At 50.6% G+C, this 20,706-nt stretch overlaps 1 protein-coding gene and 1 long non-coding RNA gene across 2 annotated transcripts; both read left to right on the top strand.

The window, feature by feature from the left end:
• Positions 1–812: 812 nt before the first annotated feature.
• On the top strand, positions 813–12,429 carry LOC115497219 (uncharacterized). The gene is made up of 3 exons (XR_004369233.3): positions 813–1,649; positions 2,386–8,480; positions 8,602–12,429. It is a non-coding gene; the product is annotated as an uncharacterized lncRNA (long non-coding RNA).
• A 2,493-nt stretch (positions 12,430–14,922) lies between these two features.
• GRIFIN (galectin-related inter-fiber protein) lies at positions 14,923–18,745 on the top strand. The gene is made up of 3 exons (XM_030284727.4): positions 14,923–15,188; positions 15,281–15,443; positions 15,859–18,745. Exons 1-3 carry the CDS (start codon positions 15,055–15,057, stop codon positions 16,021–16,023), a joined length of 462 nt encoding a protein of 153 aa, XP_030140587.4. The 5' UTR covers positions 14,923–15,054; the 3' UTR covers positions 16,024–18,745.
• Positions 18,746–20,706: the final 1,961 nt, after the last annotated feature.

Below are 20,706 nucleotides of genomic sequence, written 5' to 3'. Positions count from 1 at the left end.
TAGCTGACACAGGTACAGCTGCAGCCCCCATGCTGGATACATAAACCCATCCAAAAGCTGCACCTCTGCTGTCACACTTCCTAACTCATTTTTCTCCAAACTTGTCCTACCCCCAGCCAGTGGCTGACAGGCTTTGCCACTCCCTCAGCCAAGAAATGCCTCCCAGACAGTTTGGGTCAGGGCTGCCCTTCCTGATCTGCTCTCCCCACTCACCTGATTGCTTCCCACTTCTCACCAAGAGGCTCAAATCATCTGCAGAGATGCTCTGGATGTGAAGGGGCATTTACAACCCAACTGACTTCTGCAAAACTCTCCTCTTTGCACCAAAATCCCGGTGGGAACCTTGTCCCTTCATCCCACAGCACCTCAGTTTCCCACCCATGCTTTGGGAATGCTTTTCCCAGGGGAACAGGAAGAATCTTTGTGGATTTTCCCTTTCACCCCTGATGCTCTGGTGTTTCATTTTTACCAGACTCCTCCCTGTCTCCCCTGTTTGGATATAACTGTGTCCATCTCCTCCCCACTGAGCTGATTAAAAAACCCCCTGCTCCCCCGTCACCCTCTGCTGCTCCATCACACCGAGCCCCTGTTTTGCAGAACTAGGAATTCGAGCGGGCTGCTGATGTTTTCAAGCTCACCTAACGACTTCCAGAGCCTTAATTTAATTTAATTACCATCCCCATCTTATCTAAGCCATCCTGCCCGTGTTTATAAACAAAACACTGACTCCCTGCCCCACGGCTGCAACCTGAGCGCGGCACCTCCCATCTGCACAACTCATCGCATTCCTCCGCTGGCCCATCTGCCAGATGTCCGCAAGGAAAGCCGTGCAAGCCGCGACTGGAAAGTCGGCTCGGAGGAGATGCTGCATTAACCTCAGCTTTCATCCAGAGCCGGCCCCGATCTCCCCGGGGCGCTCCTTTGCTCCATGCCCGCGGTCAGGTATTTGCCTTGAGGCTTTCAGCCCGTTCCCTGCTCCCCTGCTGCTTCCCTCTGCTGCCGGCTCAGCCCCAGCCCTTCAGTCGGGATGGGTATTCCAAGCCTGGCTGGTTGATTTGAGGGAAAACCGGGATGCTGCGAACGGCCAGGGTGGTGTCTGTAAATTGCTGCTCTGCAAATATTCAGCAGAGAGCACGCACGGTGCCAGAGATCCTGGCAGTGCCCTGCTGCTGCCAGCAAGGGAGATGCCACGGCCAGAGCTGTCACAGGGGTTACACAGCTCCAAAATGAGCCCAGAAGTGGAGAAACAGTCACTCCCTGCTCAATCCCACTGCTCCTGGGAATGCTGGGGGTCCCTGCCACCCAGTTTGAGCATCTTTTTCCTGCACCATGGATGTGGGGTGAGTGATGGTGCAGCTGACTCCATCCCTACCCTGTGAACTTCAAGGCTCTGTTTTTGAGGTTCTCCCCGTTTCCTCTAAAGGATGTCTATCCTCAAAATATGTCTCTTCCCCTCCAGGGAGTTCTGATAATGTCAGCCACGGCTGAAGCCAGACTTGGAAGCCTTCCAGTAGAGCTGTTTGGTGTCTCTCATGACGTTGATTTTTGGTCCTTCTAGAGCCCAGATTCCTTTGATTTTCAGTTCTTCAAGAGCCCAGATTCTTGCCAGTCTGGACAAACATTGCTGAGATAACCCGACTGTTATAAAGGTGAGGTGAGCTCCTGCTAACCAGAGAGACTCTCGTAAACATTGGAACAAGGGACTTGGCTCGAATCAGGTGTAAAAACAAACTTTGGCTTTGACTTCAAAAGCCTGAGAGTTTAAAAAGCAGTTATGATGCAACCTCCTTTGTACTGGAGCAGGGATGGCAGAGTCGGGTTCTGCAGGAGGGCGGGATGGGCCGGCTGGCCCAGGGGGGCATTTGCAGGAGGTGCTGCAAGCCCAGCGTGATTCAGAGGGGGCAGGTCCAGGGGAAAGGGCAGCCCACTCCCAGTGTTTGCCTTCTGCCTCCTCCAACATTAACGAAGCTTCTGAAGGGATGCCCCGGGAGTTGAGGTATGAAGGAGGAAAGAAAATATCTTTCTCTGTTTTCTTTTTTTTACTGCAATACTCGAGTTGCTCCCTGAAATTCCCTCTGCAGGATCCCCTGGCTGGATGCAGTGTGGCAGAAATGCAGGCCATTTGTTCTGCTGAGACATGGTGGGGCTGGGATGAGCCACCAGCTTAAAGCCCAGTGCTGGGAAGAGGTCTCAACCAAAATGTAAAAATCAGCCCTTTCCCCATCACTTGGACTCCTGACAGATTTACATCCACAGGGCAGGCTCTGTGTCTGGCCACAGTTTGTAACTGTTGGCCCAGAATACTTGAAATAATTGGTCTCTGCTTGAAGAGACAGCAGCAGTAACTTTGGTCTGCTTTGTTTTTTTGACCTGATGTTCCCACAGCACATCCCAGGTCCCAGAAGTCCCTAATTCATTTCCATGGTGGTGGGTCCAGGACAGTCACAGATCCCTGGGACCAAGGGATGCCAACAGCACAGCCACAGCCAGTGTCTGACAATATCTGTCCTGAAGATGTTTGTTTATGCCCTGCAATTCAGCCTGCAGCCAGGGAAATGTCCTGGTATCTGCCATCTCAGAAGACATTCTGGAAAGGTTCTGGTGTGTTTGGTTGGGTAAGAGCAAGCTGAAGTTTATTTGAAGGTAATTCTTCTGATGGATAAATCAGGAAGGCCAGGCTCCCTGGCAGTGCTGTGGGGGTTTCTGTGCTGGAGGCCAGGTCACAGCATGGATTTAGGGAAAGATTGGTTCAAGTGATCCCAAACAAATCCTTTTCCAAGAACTGCAGCCTCCACATCACCCTGTGTCCTTGGCTGGACCACCATCCCCATGAGCAGGGGCAGGTTAAACCACCAGCTTGTGGAAGGGAACTGAATGGAGTGAGCCCCCAGTCCCCTGCAGCACCCAGGGAACAGACACTCCTGCTGGGAGCAGGGGACCACAGACAGCTTGAGGGGACCACAGACAGCTTGGGGAGACCACACACAACCATCTTCATGTCTGACATCACCTTCCCTCTCTGTTCATTGGGGTAAAAGAGAGCAGAAAACCCTTAATGTGGCCACAGCATTGTGCTCTGCACAGGGGCAGGGGCAGAGCGCTCAGAGAGCTGCTCTCCCTGTGCTGGTCACTGGCAGGAAGGACACAGGTTTTTCCTATTACAGCTTAGTCATGGGACTAATAAAGCCTCTTTAATCATTGTTCCTCGCTTGTGCACACACGCACACAAAGGACACTCAGAGCTGAAGTGCAGAAGGAGTCAGCACCTGGCAAAGTCATTACTGGCCAGTTTAATTTATTTCTAATCTGATGTTAAGGAAGAGAAAAAGTTAAATGCAAACTGCTGCCAAGAGAAGAACTTGGCCCATGTTGGAGGGAAGGCTGTGATGGAGTGGAGAGGGAAACTGAGGCAGAAGAGGGTGCAAATCGCTCTATACTTGGTGGGATGGCCTAGTGGGGTGCAGTGGGGAGCCCTCACTGTTCTGGGGTTCTGAGGGGTTCCTGAGGTGTGTTATAGGGCTGAGGTGTGGACAGGGTACTGCATACACCACATCCCTGTGGCTGCTTCCTCTTGCCAGAAGATGGAAATAAATATTTCAAGGAAACCCAATTTCTAGGTACAAACTGCAACTGCCCTGGAGCTCTCTGACAAGGACCTTCCCAGGTATGCCTGAGCTGGACTCAAAACTGCCTGGGTTTTATTTAAAACCTGTTTTCAGACTACTGAGTTTAGTGGAAATTGGAGCTGCCTAGACCCCATCTCCTCAGGCTCCTCATCTCTTTATTTCAGACATCCATTAATAAGTCTGGCTGCAATAAAACCTTATCAACCCATAAAACTCACCCTCCCAAGCACATGTTCTGGCAGCAGGGCTGTGATAAGGGGTTCAAATACAGGAAAGCACAGAGGGAGCTCAGCAGCAAAAGCAGTTGAGGGAGATCCTACATGAACAATGTCCCATCTGTGCACGGTGCCCATCCCTGTGGCAGCATGCCAGCTGTGTCTGTGGGGTGTGATGGAGATGGGCTAGGGTCTCGTGGTGCTGGGCCATGCATGGTGCCCCCCATGGGTCACCACCCCTTTTTAAAGGAGCTTTGGATACCACAAGGATTCCATCCAGGCACGCCAGGACAAGTGCAGCCGGTGGTGATGGCAGCTGCTGAGCCTGGTGAACAGTGAGGTTACCTGAGGGAATCACATCTGCCAGAGTCCAGTGAAACATTTTCTCTTCCCTTTTTTTTTCTTTTTCTTTCTTTCTTTTTTTTTTTTTTTAACTTCTGGAATAACACACAAAGTTCAGTAAATATTATTCAAATATTTGTGAAGTCAAGGCTGGTATCCTCATGTCTGACAGCAGCTTCCTTGTGTCCTCTCTCTGAGCTTGGAAAGATCAACCCATCTGAAAGGAAAATACCTCAGTGACATGTTTACTTTTTTCACAGCTTGTTTTCTTGCCTGGATAGGAAAGCCTGAGGCCATCAGTGTTTAAATCTGGGTTTAAAACCTGCAAGCCTGTTGTGGGCTGGCAGGTGGAGGCACAGCCGCAGCTTGCAAGAATCCCTCACCCTGAACTCCCAAATATTCTCTGCAGAAGTTAAAGATTTCCTGGCAGTCAGTGCAGGGGGATGGGCTGTTCCAGTCTCCATTTAAAATTTTCAGATGACTTTAGTGTTCATTCATGCCCAAAGTTATACCCTTTTGTATTCATTCATTTGATCTTATCTTGTTTTTCCTGTTGGCCCAGGAAACCCTCTCCCCTCTCAATCCTGATATTTAGGGATATCATTATCCATCAGCCAGGACTTTTCAATATCTAGTGCTAAAATAAATAACAAAAAATAATAAAAAATAAACGGAGCTTCTCCACCCTGTCTGCATAAGCAACATTTCCAGGCCCTGAATCACTTCTGGGGCACTTTTCCTGGACACTCCCAATGTGCCACCCTTCTCTTGGCAAGGGGACACCAGAGCTGGGGACATGGCCCTCCCTGCTCTCACCCCATTGTCACAGCCACAGGAAATGCACCCTCCATCCTCGCCCCAGCACAGCTGATGGGACAGTCAGAGTTACTGCAGGTCTTTGAAATCACAAATCCAAGGACTGGCCCTGGGAGCCTGGATTACCTCTGAGGGGACACAGAAATGTTTTTAGAGGTTGTCTCACTAAAATAAGGCTAAAAGTCATGGTTCTGCCATGGCTTTCACGTACTTTCCTTTCCAAGAAAGAGGTTGTCCCATCCTATAAATCACACCTTCCCTTTTCCTAGAATCTCCTTGCGGTTGTACTAAAAAAGGCAATTCTGGCTTGCACCAAGTCGAGTGATCTGGCTTATTTTTTAGCAGCTGTCTAAAAATGCTACCGGAAGGGTTTTCTTTTTTCCCTTAACAGGTACAACTCAAGAACCAACCACTTTGCAACCCCTCTGTGAACCCCACACACTTCCCCAGGACAGCTGCACCTCCCAGCCCCCTTTGTCCTCCCATCAGGTGAGCTGTGATGGCTTTGCTTTGTTAGAATTTATCAATTTATCTGAGCAGCAGACTCCACTCCAGCTCTATTTGTACCACGGCCTGACGCCAAGTCAAACCACACAACCAAGGCTGTGGCATTGACAAGATCCTCTTTATCAGTGCAAATCCTAGCCCTGTAGAAATGGAATCGTTTGTAGAGGTCTATTTTCATCCTTTTCTGGGCTTGGCATCAGTTACACCCCTCTTTTAATTAACTACATGTTGCTTTGTATTCAGAGCCATCTCAGTATTTCAGCAGTGACGGATGCCAAGCTGGCAGCCTCCAAATAACCCAAGGGGCCTCATTGCCCTTTGCAAAATACTGGCTTCTTTCTGGAGCTCCTCCCACAGCCTGAATATAGCAGCAGGGTTTGGGTCTGGGACACCGAAAGCCCCACGCTGCCCTCAGAGCACGGAGCCACATCCCCATGTGAGGTGGGCACTGCTGGCTCCTCCTGGGCAGCAGAGGCACGTGGTGGTGTGGAGAGGGTCTCACTGTCCTTTGCCAGCTCTTTTCCTTTCTGACTGGGGAGAGGATTTGAACTCAGCCCGTCCCAAGTGTCTCTCCCAAGCATTAATCTCACAGGGTGCCTCTGTTTCCATGACCCTATTTCCACCCTCAGCGTTACACTCCACTCCAGCTCCGTGAGCTGTTCCAGATGTTTTGGAAAACCCCTTGCAGTTTGGTAAAAGCTCCAGAAAACAAGATAATTTCTCCCATCAGAGAGATCTAAAGGAGGAGGAGGAGGAGGAGGAGGAGGAACAACAGCAGAGGATGTGAGGAGCAGAGTCATGGTTGGATAACATCTCCCCAGGCTACCATCCACATCAAGTACAAACCAGGAATGATGAAGTGCTGAGGCAGGTCAGAGCTACCACAGATCTCTCTTGAAGACACAGGCCAAACCCCTGCATCCCGGTCCTTTTCCATCAGTGGGAGTTTTGCCCCTGGCTGCAGCAAATGGCATTTCTCTCTGAGCCTGCTCCACAGCCCTGAGGGGCTGGAGACTCACCATCAGCCATGACAGGAGCAGGGAAGATGGATACAGCACATTCTGGAGCTGCAGCTCTGTCCTCAGCTCCTGAGCGTGCCTTGGCTTCTCCTGAGCTGCTACTGAGATGCAGATGGGATTCAATCCCAATTCCCAGAGCTGCCCTGTGAGCAGGAAAACTGCAGCCAACGTGTGGGTGGGTCTGGGTGGAGCCTTCTGTGGATTAAACCCCTTGGTCCCCCAACACTGCGCTCTTCCTGCCAGTTTGTGTCCCTTCCTCTTGCTGAAACCTTGCACTAACAAATGTTTCATTCATAAAGCATCCCTTCACCTCCCGTGCTGAAATTCTCACGCTCTAGTTAGGTCTATCCATAACTATATGGAATCAAATTACATATAAAGCCAGCACCAGAAATAGAGAGGGACTAAACCAACAGCCTGGATTCAGCCTCCACCCAAGCAGGAGTCACTGGAAGCTGGACCTGCCTCCAGACTTTGTGGCTGGAGCCCATCTGCAAGTCTAAAAGCCAAAGTGAAAATAGAGAAGAAACCAAGTAACATGGCATCTCCTGCCTTGACCACAGGCTCCCTGGGGCAGGGCCGCCTGTTTGTTTGTCTGGAGAAGAATTTCACTGTCTGCAGATGAGGAGCTGGGGCGGGGCCTGGGAGTCGGGTTATGGGGCAGAGAGGAGCGGAGAGGTGGAGGTGGGCTTGGTGCTCCTCCAGCTCCAGCAGCAGGACGGGCAGCAGCAGATATGGCTATAGGGAAGGCCATGATCCCCCTTGTTCAATCCTCAGCACTACTGTGACCCCAAAATCTCCAAAAAATGTGGTACCATTGGCTACCACCTCCTTGGCTGCTGCCCAGCTCTGGGGTGCGACAGCAAGGCAGCTCCTCCTGGACAGTGCTGGGGAGAGGCTGAGGGGAGCCAGGCAAAGGAGAGAGGCCTTTGGGCAAAGGCACCTCCAGCCCCTGGGCTCAGGGGGCTGCTGGAGCCTCTGGTCCTTTCCAGCTGAAACCTGGCACCTGAGAGCTGCCCCTCACAGCTGGAACGTGTGCCTCTCCTGTGCCTCTCGCTTTGAGCTATCCTGGTCACACCAGGAAACAAATGCATTTGGTTCCCTAAATGGGAGAAGGTTTTTTGTCATCGTCGTCATTTTTCTAGTTTCACTCTTTGCTAGCAGCCCTTCCTCTTCCTCCCTGCTCTCCAAAATAGCAAAAAGCTGCATCCTCCTCCCCAGCTGCCTCTTGTAGGTTGCTGCAACACCCAGCACTTCTCCTCAGCCACCAGCAGCAAAGGTCAGAGCACACGTGGAGGGGACCAGTGCTCCAAGCTCAAGGGTTTGTTGCTGGGTGGCCTAAAGCAGGTATGTGTGGGGTCCTGCTGGTACTGGTACCTTTGGATGTGTGCCACACCCTGCCAGGCTGAAAATGTCCTTCCTACCACTCACCTCTGTGTCATCCCACCTTCCCACAGAGCCTGGGATGGGGAGTGGACCTTACATCCCTTCTTCTGCTGTCACTGTGCCTCTGTTGCAGCAGGGCAGATGATGAGCTGGTGCCTCGGTGCCACAGGACCAAGAGAAGGAAGCAGTGGTGGTGCAAGGAGTGGTCAAAGAGTCAGAGGTGGAGGAAGGACATGCTCAGGCTGTCAGAGCTGCAAGCCTGTCAGTCCCTAAACCCTTTTTGTTGTCCAAACCCAGAGTTCCTCCCTGACAAATGCCTCCCTGGTGGTCTCCTTGGGGTGGAGCTCACACTTCTATCAGCAGCTCCAGGAGCCCAGCATGATGCCATCTATTGTGTCCCAGCCCTGACCACCACTGATCTGCCTGGAGGAAAAACTGCTCATCCTGGTTGGAGGCAGCACCATCTCTGCCCCCCTGATGGATGGTGGCTCTTGGACAGAGCTCTCCAGGCTGGCTGCCTGCTGGGAAGGGGCTGAGCTGGCTCTGACCTTGGCACATCTTCCTCCTGGGTAAGTATTATTTGCACTTCTCTGTGCCTGGGAAAGGTCACTCAGGGCTGGGCTCAGCAACTGGCTGCAGGAGGCTGAAATGTTTGTGATTCTCATGGTCTCATTGTTTTTGTCTTTTTAGAGTTTTTCTGCCTCCTTTGGTGCCAGTCACCATCTGAGCCCAAACTGGACCTTCTCTAGGAAGCAGCCTGTGGGACAAAGGTTTTCAAGTGTGATGAGGATATCAAACTGGATGGAAAGGTTTTTATGATGTCAGAACCTATGACTCCTTAATAAATCTCAATAGAAAATAGTGAAAAGGAGAGCAAAACAAATTCCAAAGTCCCGCAGACCCGAGCAGTCCTCATGAAACCTGCCAACAGCCAAAGGGCTCCAGCACACGGCAGACACCTGTGACTGGCTGCTCCCTGAACTCCAGAGCATCCCTAAAACCTCACAGGTTGCCTCCCTGCCTCTTTCCACCGCTCCAGGCTTTTCTCTCCTCTGCATCTTCTCCAAACCCTCCTGCGGGCGCACGACTGCGGCTCAGCCCACGCGCCGCTCCCGGGCAGCAGCTCAGGCTTTGATAGTGGAGCGTGGCCGCCTGTGCCGTGCTCAGGCCTGTTGCCACGTGGGCTCCCTGGCCAAGGGCTGGCACAGATCTTGCAGGGGAAGCATCAGCAGGAGATGGTTGTGCTGTTACTTGCACAGGAGCAGAGCACACGGCCAAGCTGCAGCCCCTCCAGTGCTGTGCCGCCTCCTCCCTCTCTGCTTTGGGGTGGTAAATCATTCAACATGGAATAACAGCTGCTCAAACTGAGGAGGAAGGGCTCCCAGAGGCAAACCTCACCTGGGAAGACACTGGGAAGCACTTCTGAACTGGCAAGAGTTGGCAATGAGGAGTGAAGGGGGATTTGACAATGCTGATGCTGCTCCTCAGGAACAGGGACTCAAGAATGAGCAGGGAGAATTCACACATAACCTCCCTCCCCCTGAGGATCTGTCATTGCTGTAGCTCTGAGCCATTGTGGAGGGACAAGCAATACACCCACACGCCAACTCTGAGGAGCACGACAGGGCCAAGTGCCAGCTCTCCTCCTTCTCCATCAATCACCAGGAAGAGGGAGACAGCTGTCTCCCTGAGGAGTTTGGAAGATGTCATCAAGGAGCAGGATAAATCAGGTCCCTGCATATACAACAGGGCAATTATTTACGGATCATCAAATATTGGCTCTAAAAACCCCAGGCATTAAACAAAAGCCTGTGCCAGGTTGTGTGTTTACCTTCTGCCTGCACCTGACGTGCAGGAGTGACGATCAGCACCAGCCATGCCCCAAACCCAGCACTCCTTTCCTGTGGCTGCTTCCTCTTGCCAGGGGATGGAAATATTTCAAGGAAACCAAATTTCTAGGTACAAACTGCAACTGCCCTGGAGCTCTCTGACAAGGACCTTTCCAGGTATGTCTGAGCTGGATTCAAAACTGCCTGGGTTTTATTTAAAACCTATTTTCAGACTACTGAGTTTAGTGGAGTCGCTGGTGAGGGCAAAGTGACCTACTCTGATGTGGTTCTACCACCTTCTCCCTGGGGAATTGAGCAGGAAAGCACAGCCAGGGTCAGCAAGCCTGGCAGGATAACAGTGCACCGGTGTGGGTAGGAACCCGCTGGGATCCTGGCTGCAGGGATGCTGTGCTGTGGCACAGGTGGCTGCCCCAAGCCAAAGAAGGAGGAGTAAGTACAACCTGATCTCAGCCACTCTCTGCCTCAGGGCTTCCACCTCTGCAAGACCCTGGTTCAGTTTGTGGCTGGGCCTGGCCATCCCTGACAGGAGCAGCAGCAAAGTGGCAGCAGGCAGTGCCTGGTGGGATGCCCTTATAAGAGCAAACTCGAGCTCCCAGCCATAAACGAAACCCTTCTCTTTCATTTACTCATCTGACCTGGCGGTGCTGGAACTGATAATGCTGGTTTCCTTTTAAGCAGAGGCCAGTCATAAATAAAATAAACCAGGCATGCTTTGTGTTTCCACTCCCTTGCCTTTCATCCCCGCTCCTCAAAGCCGTGGAAGGGAAGTCCTGAGCAGGGAACAGGAGCTGGGCCAGGGACAGCAGCAGCTCCAGGCTTGGCCTCAGCTGCACTTTTGTGGGTTCATGGCCCTGTCAAGGGGTGGGATCACCTTCCCCTTTCCACCAGTGTGGGGAAAGAGCAAAGAGAGGCAGAGACTTCACTTGCAATGAGCTGCATTCACGACACTGTCTGGGACAGAACCAGGCTCCTTTTCTTACCATCCACAAGAATAAAAGCAGAATTCCATACCCAACAGCTACCCAGACAGCTACTGGGGGAGAGAACACGCCCTTCCCTTCCCCAGCACTGGTGCCTAACTGGGAGGATGATGAGATATTGGAAATGCAGGCGAACCCAATGGGAAGGAATGACGATGTCTGACTCAATTCAGAAGGCTGAATTGTTTCTTTATTATAACTATGCTAAAATACATTAATGTACTATAGAAAAGGAGGATACTAAAACCACATACTACTTTCTCGGACTCTAACACAACTCGTGACCCTCTCTCTCCAGTCCAGCCCCAGTTGGGTTGGATTGGCCATCAGGCTCAAACAATCCTCACCAGAATCCAACCAAGCACTCACTCCAGGTAAACAATTCTCCAAACACATTCCACATTCCAGGAAAAACAAGGAGCAGAAATAGAAATTGTGTTTTCTCTTTCATTTCTCTCTGTGCACCTCTATAAAAAATCCTGAGAGGGAGAGAAACGTGCTTGCCACAGGACATGCTACCAGGAGGCCAAAGAATGGAAAGTCTGGTGAGCACATCGTCCCCAGGAGCTGCCAGCGCCGAGGCCGCTCTGGTTAGCAGGGCTGACACGCAGTGAGGGGCAGGAGGCTCAGCTGGAGCCCAGCAGCGTGTGCCAGGGTGTCAGCTTCCCCCTGTTTCTCTTGCCACCTTACAGGGTGTGATGTTTTCCTTCGGGGCTCTCTGATGAGCTGCCTGGGGATGCTTGGGCTGAGCAGCTGCAAGGGGCTCCTGCCAGAGAGCCTGGAGTCACCTTACAGCAGGGATGGGAGCTGCAGGCTGCAGCACTGACCCCTGTCCCAGAGCAGCAGCAGGGGTTGCATCAGACTCTTCCAGAGTTAGAGGAGAGTTAGAGTTAGAACCATGTGTGAATTTTGTTATAATTTGTCTCAGGGATTTGCCTGCACTCTCCAGCCCTCTCCTGGCCAGTCCCGTAAAGCACACCAGCATGAGATCACAGAAACAGAGAGATACCACAGTCTGCGGCACCAAGGTTTAACTCACAAATGTTTTATAGGTATTTTCTCTCCCATACTAAGCCTGGAGGAGCATTCACAGCATCCAGCCCTGGCATAGCACTGACATGGCCAGTCCTTTGTAGACAGCAGTGCTGGAGAGAGATCCTGAGTTATTGCAGAGCCATAGATCTGGGGGAAAGGGAGGGGGAGAGCCAGCAAAGCAACATCCCAAACCCGTCCTGGGGTAGCACATTCCTAAAGCAGCATGGCCAGAGCACAGGGCTGGCCTCTGTTTGCACAGGGGAGGTTTAGCAATTCCCTCAAGAAGATGAAATGGCTACAGGAGGTGTAAATACTGCCAGGCAGCAGATAAGCAAGTCTGGAGAAGCCTTGCACGGAGGTGTGCTCTGGGGAAATCATAGCCCGTGATCTGGACTGGTGGGAAACAGCTCTGGGAAGTCTGTCTGGATTTGGGGTGACCCAGACTCACCCTTTGAGGAGCTGAGCCTGCCTGAACGCAACCTGCTCTGCAGTGCCCAAGCCTTACCCCAATCCACTGATATCACTAACACAATCATTATAAACTGGACACACTTATTTAGCTAGCAGACCCCTCCTTTCCTACGCACAGGACAGCAGTTCTGCTTGGTTCTGCCCACCATCACTGGGAGTATCTCAAAAGCTGCTCTTTCTCCCTGCAGCCCCTTGCAGGCAGCAGAAGTGAGGAGGGAGTGATGATCTGGGGGCTGAAAACACAATATTGGGTTCAGGGAAAGATGCAGCTCGACAGATTGGAGACACCAATGTCCATCATTCTTCAGCAACCCCAGGAGTGGCAGGTGGGATGTCCTGTCCGTGTCCCTGTCCTTCCAACAGCACCTGGGCAGGTCTGCCGCTGGCTCAGGCTCCTTGCACGTCCCAATGCTGCCATCTGTAGCACAGAGCTCTGCTCCTGCTCCCCAGCACAGCCGGAGAGACCCGCGCAGAGCTCAGCTTCGCAAGGCTTGGTTTTGTCAGTCCAAATGAGCCAGTCCTGGCCTGGCACTTGGCTTTTTCAGTCTCCAGAGAGGCTCTTGGCTTCTGTGTCTGCTGAATTGCGGTTTTAGTTGCCTGCCAAGGGCATCAGAGGCTGGAATAGTAGTTATCATTCTGCTTATTTGCCGGAAATAAAACAAACATTAAATAATACCCAGCGTTGTGGCCTATACACTAAGGGGGTTTTAGTCCACAAAAGCCGTGGATTTCTGTAGGACCAGCCAAGGACCATCACAGCCTCCCATGCATACAGAGATGGGGACAGTGTTTAATGGTTTTAAGACATTGACACTGCGGGAAGGGGGGAGGATGCACAGTCATCCCTCCCTTCCCTAGCTTATGAAAACACCTCATCACTGAAATTCATTTCAGCGCTGCTCATTTCTTGGTGCATTTCCATGTCAGGAAATATTGGACAAAGGCTCCCTCACCCTGCTCCCAAATCCCTGCATTGTCCCCAGCAGGGAAGGGAAATGCGGCACCGGGGCATGCTGAGCTCAGCACAGCAGCATCCCGAGCCTGGCCGGCCCCGGGGCGCCACGAGGGGGAAAAGTGGCTGTGACAAAGCTGGCATCAGCTCATTTCAGGCCAGGCTGTGACTCACAAAGAGAGAAAAAAAAGAAAACGGGAGGAAACAGCAATCTCCGATGGTCAGGGTGTAGCTGAGCCCCTGTCGGAGGCGCCACTCCTCTCTGCCACCTCCCTTCTCTCTGGAGCTTGAGGTGGATATGACTGCTGGTATTTGGGGGTCCCCATCTCTCCCTCATGCCTTAGACACCTCTGTCCCCCTGGATCCCACGGCTCCATCACGTCAGAGCAGCACCGGGCCGGATTAGCCGGGCTGGCCCCGCCGGGCTCAGCGGGATTTGCTGCTCCATCCCGGCTGGGCCAGGAGCCCTCAGCCCGCTGGTGATGCCAATCCCCGCACACGTGGGATGCTCCTGGCCAGCAGCATCTATAAAAACCCCTCTGTCCGTGCCCCGGGCTGGGCTGCAGTGCGGGGCTGGTGAGCGATGGCATTGCGGGTAAGCCTTGGGGACACGCTGTGACACTGCCGGGCTGGCTGGGGTGACAGCACGGGCCTGCCCGTGGGTAAAGGAAGGTGCAACAGAAGTGCCAGGCAGGTAGAAATCCTGAATAACACATGGGTGCTGCTTAGAGTGCTGCTCCTCTATGCCAGTCTGGTCCAGGCTAGTGCAAAACTGAGTTTCGTGGTGCTCAGCAACAGGCAATAAAACAGATTTTAATCCAGCAGCAAAAGGGGAACAGCTTTTTCCTGTGTGTGCTGTGTCTCTTGCTGGGGTTGGTGTAATGATTGCGAATTAAGGGTCAAGGCAAGGTGAACCCGGGTGCTGCCATCGTGCTCTTTGAATCCCAAACTCGTCAGCTCCAGCAGCTCTCTGTGCCTCACCGGGGGGGGACACTGATCAGAGCCTTTCAGTGCCCATGTGTGGGGTCCCAAAAAGTAGCCAGGCACGAAGGTATGAGGTTGGTCATCGCCAACTCCAGCCCAAATGTCTCAGCTCCTGCCCAAAAACATGCATATCCCAAAAAGGCATTGGAAATAAAACTCGTGACAGAGGAAGAAACAGGGGAGTTGAAGTCCTGAGCTATAGGAAGGGAGAAACAGGCACACAACTGGCAGTGGAAATCCAAGGCTGGGGAGATTTTCCTAATGTGAGCAAGTTTGTGAGAGGGGATGTTCAGAAATTAAAGATCGTTAGAGTGCTAAAAAGAAAAAAAGTGGGGTGAAATGGTAAGAACTCCTTATTAAAATGAGTTATTTCACAAAACTATGAATTATTCAAAAAAGGAACATTTTCCAGCTCATTTTATGCAAGTTTAACCTTGGAGATGGAGAGAGCACGTGGAACAGGGGCTCAGGCAGGAACTGTGAGAAGAATCAGCCGTGTAACACTGGATGAGCTTAGACTGGATGGCACTTTTCACCAGTTCATCTGCTTAAAAGCATCACAAAGGTTTTTGCTTCTGATTTTGTATTGCTCAGGTGCAGAGAGAAGCAGAATATCTTTCTGTCCTGACAACAATGAAGGCATTCAAGTTATTTAATTTTTGCTTTCTGATCCCGCTCAGTTCTTTACAAAAGACCTCGGGGACAGCAAATCCCACCTCATCAACTGAATGTCATAGAAACTTGATTTCTTATCAGTTTAGAGTCTCTGAGATTATTTAGGAGTGAGAAAAACATGGGGATAGAGAATGTGCCTGTGTGGGAAGGAGAGAGAAAGAAAATTACCATGAAAATGTGAGAAAGAAGTGTAAGGATGAGTGGGGCACTGCCTCTCTGCCCCCTTGCTGTGTCCTCCCCTTGTCTGCAGTTTGAGGCCCTGCACCCAGAGGGAATCTGTCCTGGATGGAGCATCGTGGTCAAGGGTGAGACCAGTTCCCGTTCAAGCATGTAAGGACTTGATCTGCTCCCAGCTCTCCTGGCTGACAAGGGTCAGAAGCATCGTTCACAGCTCTCCATCCCTTTTCTCTCACTGTCTTTAGGTTTGAAATTAATTTGCTCTGTGAGCCTGGAGACCAGATCGCTCTCCACTTTAACCCTCGCCTCTCCAGCTCCAGAATTGTCTGCAACTCTTTCCTCAACAGCCACTGGGGGCAGGAAGAGGTTAACAGCACCTTCCCTTTCAAGGCCAAGGAGCCCTTTCAGGTAACTCTGTCACCCCACAGATCCCCTCAGGTGTAACAGGAATAACCCAGCCAATATTGGGGTGCTCCCCATTGCCTTTGCTGCCAACACCATACCCAGCACATTCCCTTTCTGACTTTCTCTCCTGTTAATAATCCCATTATAACCTGATGATTTATAACCAACTATGGCACAGACATGCAGAGTTCCAGCAATAATCCCTGGATTATGTATTTGTTTTCAATTTAGGCTTTGCTTTACCATCAAATTTTGTTATCATGAAAAGAAAAGCTCAGTTATTCCCTCTTTTTGCCCAGAGTGGGGGTGAGCAGTGTGTGTGTCAGTTTGAAGTGGATGGATAGATCCAGCAGTTCCCTGACATAATGGAAGCAAGGTCTAGTGAGGCCACATGAACATAGCACAGTCTCTCTTTCAGGTTGAAATCTACTCTGACCAGGACTATTTCCACGTTTTCATCAATGAAAACAAAGTCCTGCAGTACAAGCATCGGCAGAAGAATCTTTCATCCATCACCAAGCTGCAGATTCTCGATGATATTGACATTTCTTCAGTGGAAATCACCAAACGAGGTCTTTACTAGAGACCAGAGCTGGGACTCTCTCACAGACCACTCTCCCTTAAGCTTCTGATTCAGTTGTTTCCTCCCCATTTCCACATTCCACCCCCAGCCAGGGAGACAGCCATGTGTCCTCATGTGGAAGGGATGGTCGTTGCCATCACCCAGCCACATTGCTGACCATAGCCCAGCCCATCAAAGACCTTCTGCCCCTGACCTTCAGGTGCACAACAGGCTTTGTAGGTCTGATCATCTTTGCTGCACATCAAAATCTGTCTTCAGTAGCCTGGACACCTGAATGTCACCTTAGAAATTGTGTTTGCTTGAGAGTAGGGTGTGCCTGAGCACCAGTCCTCAGCTGGGCACATGGGGAATGTGGATGTTAGGGGTGGAAAGGGATTTTTCTTTCCAGGAGCTGGGTAAGAATGATACCAGATTTGCCAATAAAATCAACCAAGGAAATCCCTGCTGAGGTATCCCTCCCTGGGCAGATCAATCTCATCATTCATTCCCTGCCAATCCAGGCACCTGGCATGAGCAAGGGTTGGCGATCGGGCAAGAGGACACTGTTGAGGGCAGTGTGATTTTGGCTCTGGGAAAATATTGCTTTTCTTTTTGAGGGCTAATGTAAAGTGAAGGTCCCTGGTATGCAGAACAGTGTGATAAGATTCAGCTTGCCAGGTGTTGCCAGGAATTCCTTTCACCAGCTGAGAGATGTTTGCTCAGCCCTACTCCTGCCAGCTCCAGGCTTCTCAGGCAGACCCCAGAGTGATGCAGTGTGTCAGAGAAGGGCAAGAGCTTGGGGAGACACATAAAAGCACATGGTTCCTCCACCATGCACCAGAAATGCAGCTGGACTCCAAACAAAAGGAACTGAGTAAACCAGGGTCTAGAAATTCTGATAAGCTTGGAATGAACAGAGTGTTTGGGGATAAGCATGGATAGCCTCTGGCTTTTCTCTACTTTATTGTTTTCTTTTCTCCCCTTTTTTAGTTGTCTTTCAAAACAATCCACTTATTCCTTGCACCCTTTTCTCTTTTCCAGCCTCTTCCTTGGAGCACAACATATATGTGACTCCTTGACCAGCCCACAGCAGATTAAAAGATGTTCCTTTTGCGTTGTTTTAATTACACACATCATAAACAGCATAATGTCACAGTGTTAAATCTGAGCAAGAATTTATTCCAAAAATGCAATTACAGCTGCCCCTAATCACTTTTTTATTCCCCACATATGACAGAACAGATTCCTGATGGAAAAGGCAAAGATGATCCTGCCTTGCCAGTCCTTTTCATTGAGGAGAAATCACTTAATGAGAAGTCAGCCCTGATCCATCCTTGCCTTTGGATGAGATCTCTGAAGATCTCTTTTCTCAGTGCTCAAATTGGCCATTCCCAACACTTCCTTCTATTTACAGCTTCAGGGACTTGTGAGGAAGAGGTGGCTGTAGGAAACCACAACACATTATGCCATAAACCTGACATTCATGAACCTGTTAAGAAGTTTGTGGTGTTTTTCCAGACTATCAAGAGTACTCATGGGAAACAATCCTGCTCTTGTAGCAAAGGGCTCATTGGGAACACAAAATGGTGCCAAATGGTACCTTTTCCCTCCAAAAAGAACAGAAAATATGTTTTGGAAATGGCAGTGGTCTTAACAGCAAGTCAGGAAAGTTGGAGATGGTGAGATTTCCTCTGGCCTGGAATAAATCCATCACCACTGGGACAAGAGAGTCGACTCAAATTCTGGTTGTTCTGATATAACCCAAGGCTTTAACACACTTTGCTCTCATGGCCATGCCTTCAGCAAAACAGGCACAAACCCAGACAAAGCCAGGCCTGCAGGGATCTCTGTGTCATCCATCTGATAATGCTGAGCAGCATTTGAAAGAAATTGTCCTTTCTATTTGTGCTTTTTTTGGGGGCTGATAAAGACAGATCATTTTTCATGGAGGAAAAGTGACTAAATGATTTATAAGGGTAATACTTTGTACTTATATGGCCACTAGCTGCATTCATAGCCCCTGCTGCAGAAACACCCCACAATTTCATTGTTCCCCAGAAATGAGCACAAAGGACCACAGACAGGGCAGAAACATTTCAAGAACAAATAAATAAAGAGATGCCACAAAAATCAGGCAGAGACAGAGATTATGCCCTGACTCCTGGACACATCCCCCCCAGCTCCTGCCAGCAGCTGATCTCACTCCATTGCCATCTGCACCAAGAGAGCCCAATCTCTCCTGACACATCCCCAGCTCTGCTGCTGCCTTCAGGGCTTTATCTGCTGCCTCCTCCAGCCAAAACACAGCCAAGGGTGAAGGGGGCAGAAGAGCAAGAGAGGTCTGGGAATTTACAGAGCCCTGCTGGAAGCAAAACTTCAGGGCTGGCTGTTTATGTTTTTGCAGAGTTTTATGGGGAATGAGATGCCCTCCAAGTCTGTGACCCTCATCTGTCCTGTGAGGAAAAACTCCAGAAAAAAATGAATTAAACCTCCTGGAGCAGTCCTGGCACACCAGGCTTGCAGGGAGGCAGCATGTGCTGGTACTGAGGGGATCAAATTAACCCTTTTTCCACATTTCAGTCAGCCTTCCTGATCATGACCTGGGGGGAGAACTGATAAAGACAAGCTCCTGCCCAGGGTATTTTGAAGAGTGGAGGCCTTTGGAAGGGAAAGGAGCTGCAGCAGCTGGAGGTGCAGCACTGGAGGATCCCACCAGAATTTCACTGCCCAGCCTCAAGGTCAACTCTGCATTTTTGCTGTGGCCAAGTTGTGCAGAGGAGCCAGCTGGAATGTTCCAGAGAGAAAATTGCTGTGGGATGGGATAGGGACTGTCCTAGGCAGGATCTGCAGATAAAGCAGCAGTTGCTGCTTGTGAGTTTTACACAAAGCAGGAAGGGATACCTGGGAAAGAGAGATGTTTCTCAGGGGGCAAAACTGACAGAAGTGATGACTTCCCACGTGGGCTCTCCCTTTCCAGCCTGTTCTCCTCACTTGAACTGGATCAGCAGAGCTCAGAAATGCTCTGGTTCATCCCCAGATCAACAAGGGGAGAGTCAGGCTCATAATCCTTCGTGCTTGAGCTGTACCAGAGCTCCAGGGCCAAGGGTCCCTCTGGCAGTTTCACAGATCTCCTGTGGAGCATCTGCTGACGTGTGACCAGAGCAGCTCCTCGGTGTCACTGACAGCACTGGCAGTCACCACACACCCAGCAGTGTCCTCACACACAGGCTGCTGAGCAAACAGCTCCCTCGTCAGCCTGGCCACATCTCAGCAGCACAGCCCAGCCTGGGGACATCCCGACTGACACCCATGGCAGCCTCAGCAAGCAACCACTGAATATCAGCCTGGCTCCTGCCTGGAGGCAGGAAATCCAGGGGAAAGGGCAAGGACTTGTTGCCAATGCAGTGACAAATCTTTCAGGAAAGTTCTAAAAAATAAGAAAATCACACCGGCTGCATCTGCCCCATACTCACTTTGCAACTTGATACCTTTTCTTTCAACACCCGTTTTCTTTCTTTTCCATCCCTGTACAAAAACCCCCCAAACCTACCAAATTTGATGCTGGGTGTTTAGCTACTTCCTCAGTGCTAGAAGGCAGCTCTGGTGAAGAAAAGCAGGAGGAGAGCAGTTCTTAACCATTTAATTAAAAATTCCCTTTCTCTTCCCATTTCAATGCCCCCCTGAGCATCTCCTGATGGGAACAGTTGGGCCACAGCAGAGATTTTCTCTCCACTCATACTAAGCAGCTGTGTTGTGGCACAGCTCAGTGACCCTGGCCCCTTGTCTATGGCATCTCTAATTTCCCCCATCCCCCAAGGGCTGTTTTCCCAGCACAGAAACACCTGCTAGAAGTGCAGACCTTATCAGCAGTGACTTTCTGCATTGCATCCCCGAGTCCCTATCTAAGAGGTTGCTTATTCAACTCCTGTGGGCTGAACTCCTGAAATGCTCAGGAGTCACAGGTGTTTGCTGGCAGGACTGAGGAACACAGAGAGCAAATGTTCAGCCTTTTTCTGAAGAGTGTGAGGAAAATAAAACACGAGGAAAGCAGTAACAAAACCAAAAGGAGCAGTAACTCCGAATTCTGGTGGGGAAGGGGAATTTCTGAGCATACAGGCAGCCACAGAATGCAGCTAGAAGAGTCTCTGCAGGAAAACAGGAGTGTTTCTTTCATTGCAATTAAAGAAAGGCTTGTAAAGCTATTTTAACTCAGCATCTCCATCCAGAGCCAGCTCAGACAGAAAAGCACACCTCCCAGCCCTGATTTTGTATGCAGGGTGGCAGGTACCAGCTCCAGACATGAAAGGCTGGAGAGGGATTATTTTCTGAAAGAAAGGTTCTGGTCTAGAAGTTGAAGAATTGGAAGCTGATGGTATCACTTTATTTGGCAGCTGAGTTATTGTGCTTCAATACTGCCTGAGGAAAGCGTGACAGAAATTAGCCTGATGCCCAGATTTGCTGGCCCTCCACTCCCACAGTCTGTCCAGGACCCTCTTGCCAAAGCCAGATGCAATTTATCATGTTATTTCTTCAAGCTATATGGACATCAGTAGCCAAATCTCTGGTTTTAGCAGAGACAAGACAACAACCTGTGGACATTTGGATGTTTCTCTGCATCATCACACTATTGCAAGACTTTTGGGGTCTTAAAAAGCACTTACAAAGATCCAAGTCTAAAAAGAACTATCATAACACTCTTGTGCA

This window comes from Taeniopygia guttata, chromosome 14, assembly GCF_048771995.1.
Source record: "Taeniopygia guttata chromosome 14, bTaeGut7.mat, whole genome shotgun sequence".
Classification (NCBI taxonomy): Eukaryota; Metazoa; Chordata; class Aves; order Passeriformes; family Estrildidae; genus Taeniopygia; species Taeniopygia guttata.
Note: the sequence above shows the minus strand (reverse complement) of the source record. Positions and strands in the feature narration are given on the sequence as shown.

Excerpts from the sequence above, each read along its gene's own strand:
- GRIFIN (XM_030284727.4), top strand. The coding sequence starts at position 15,055 with ATGAGTGGGGCACTGCCTCTCTGCCCCCTTGCTGTGTCCTCCCCTTGT. Across the intron at positions 15,189-15,280 it reads ACCAGTTCCCGTTCAAGCAT|GTTTGAAATTAATTTGCTCT; the intron begins GTAAGGACTTGA and ends CACTGTCTTTAG. Across the intron at positions 15,444-15,858 it reads AGGCCAAGGAGCCCTTTCAG|GTTGAAATCTACTCTGACCA; the intron begins GTAACTCTGTCA and ends TCTCTCTTTCAG.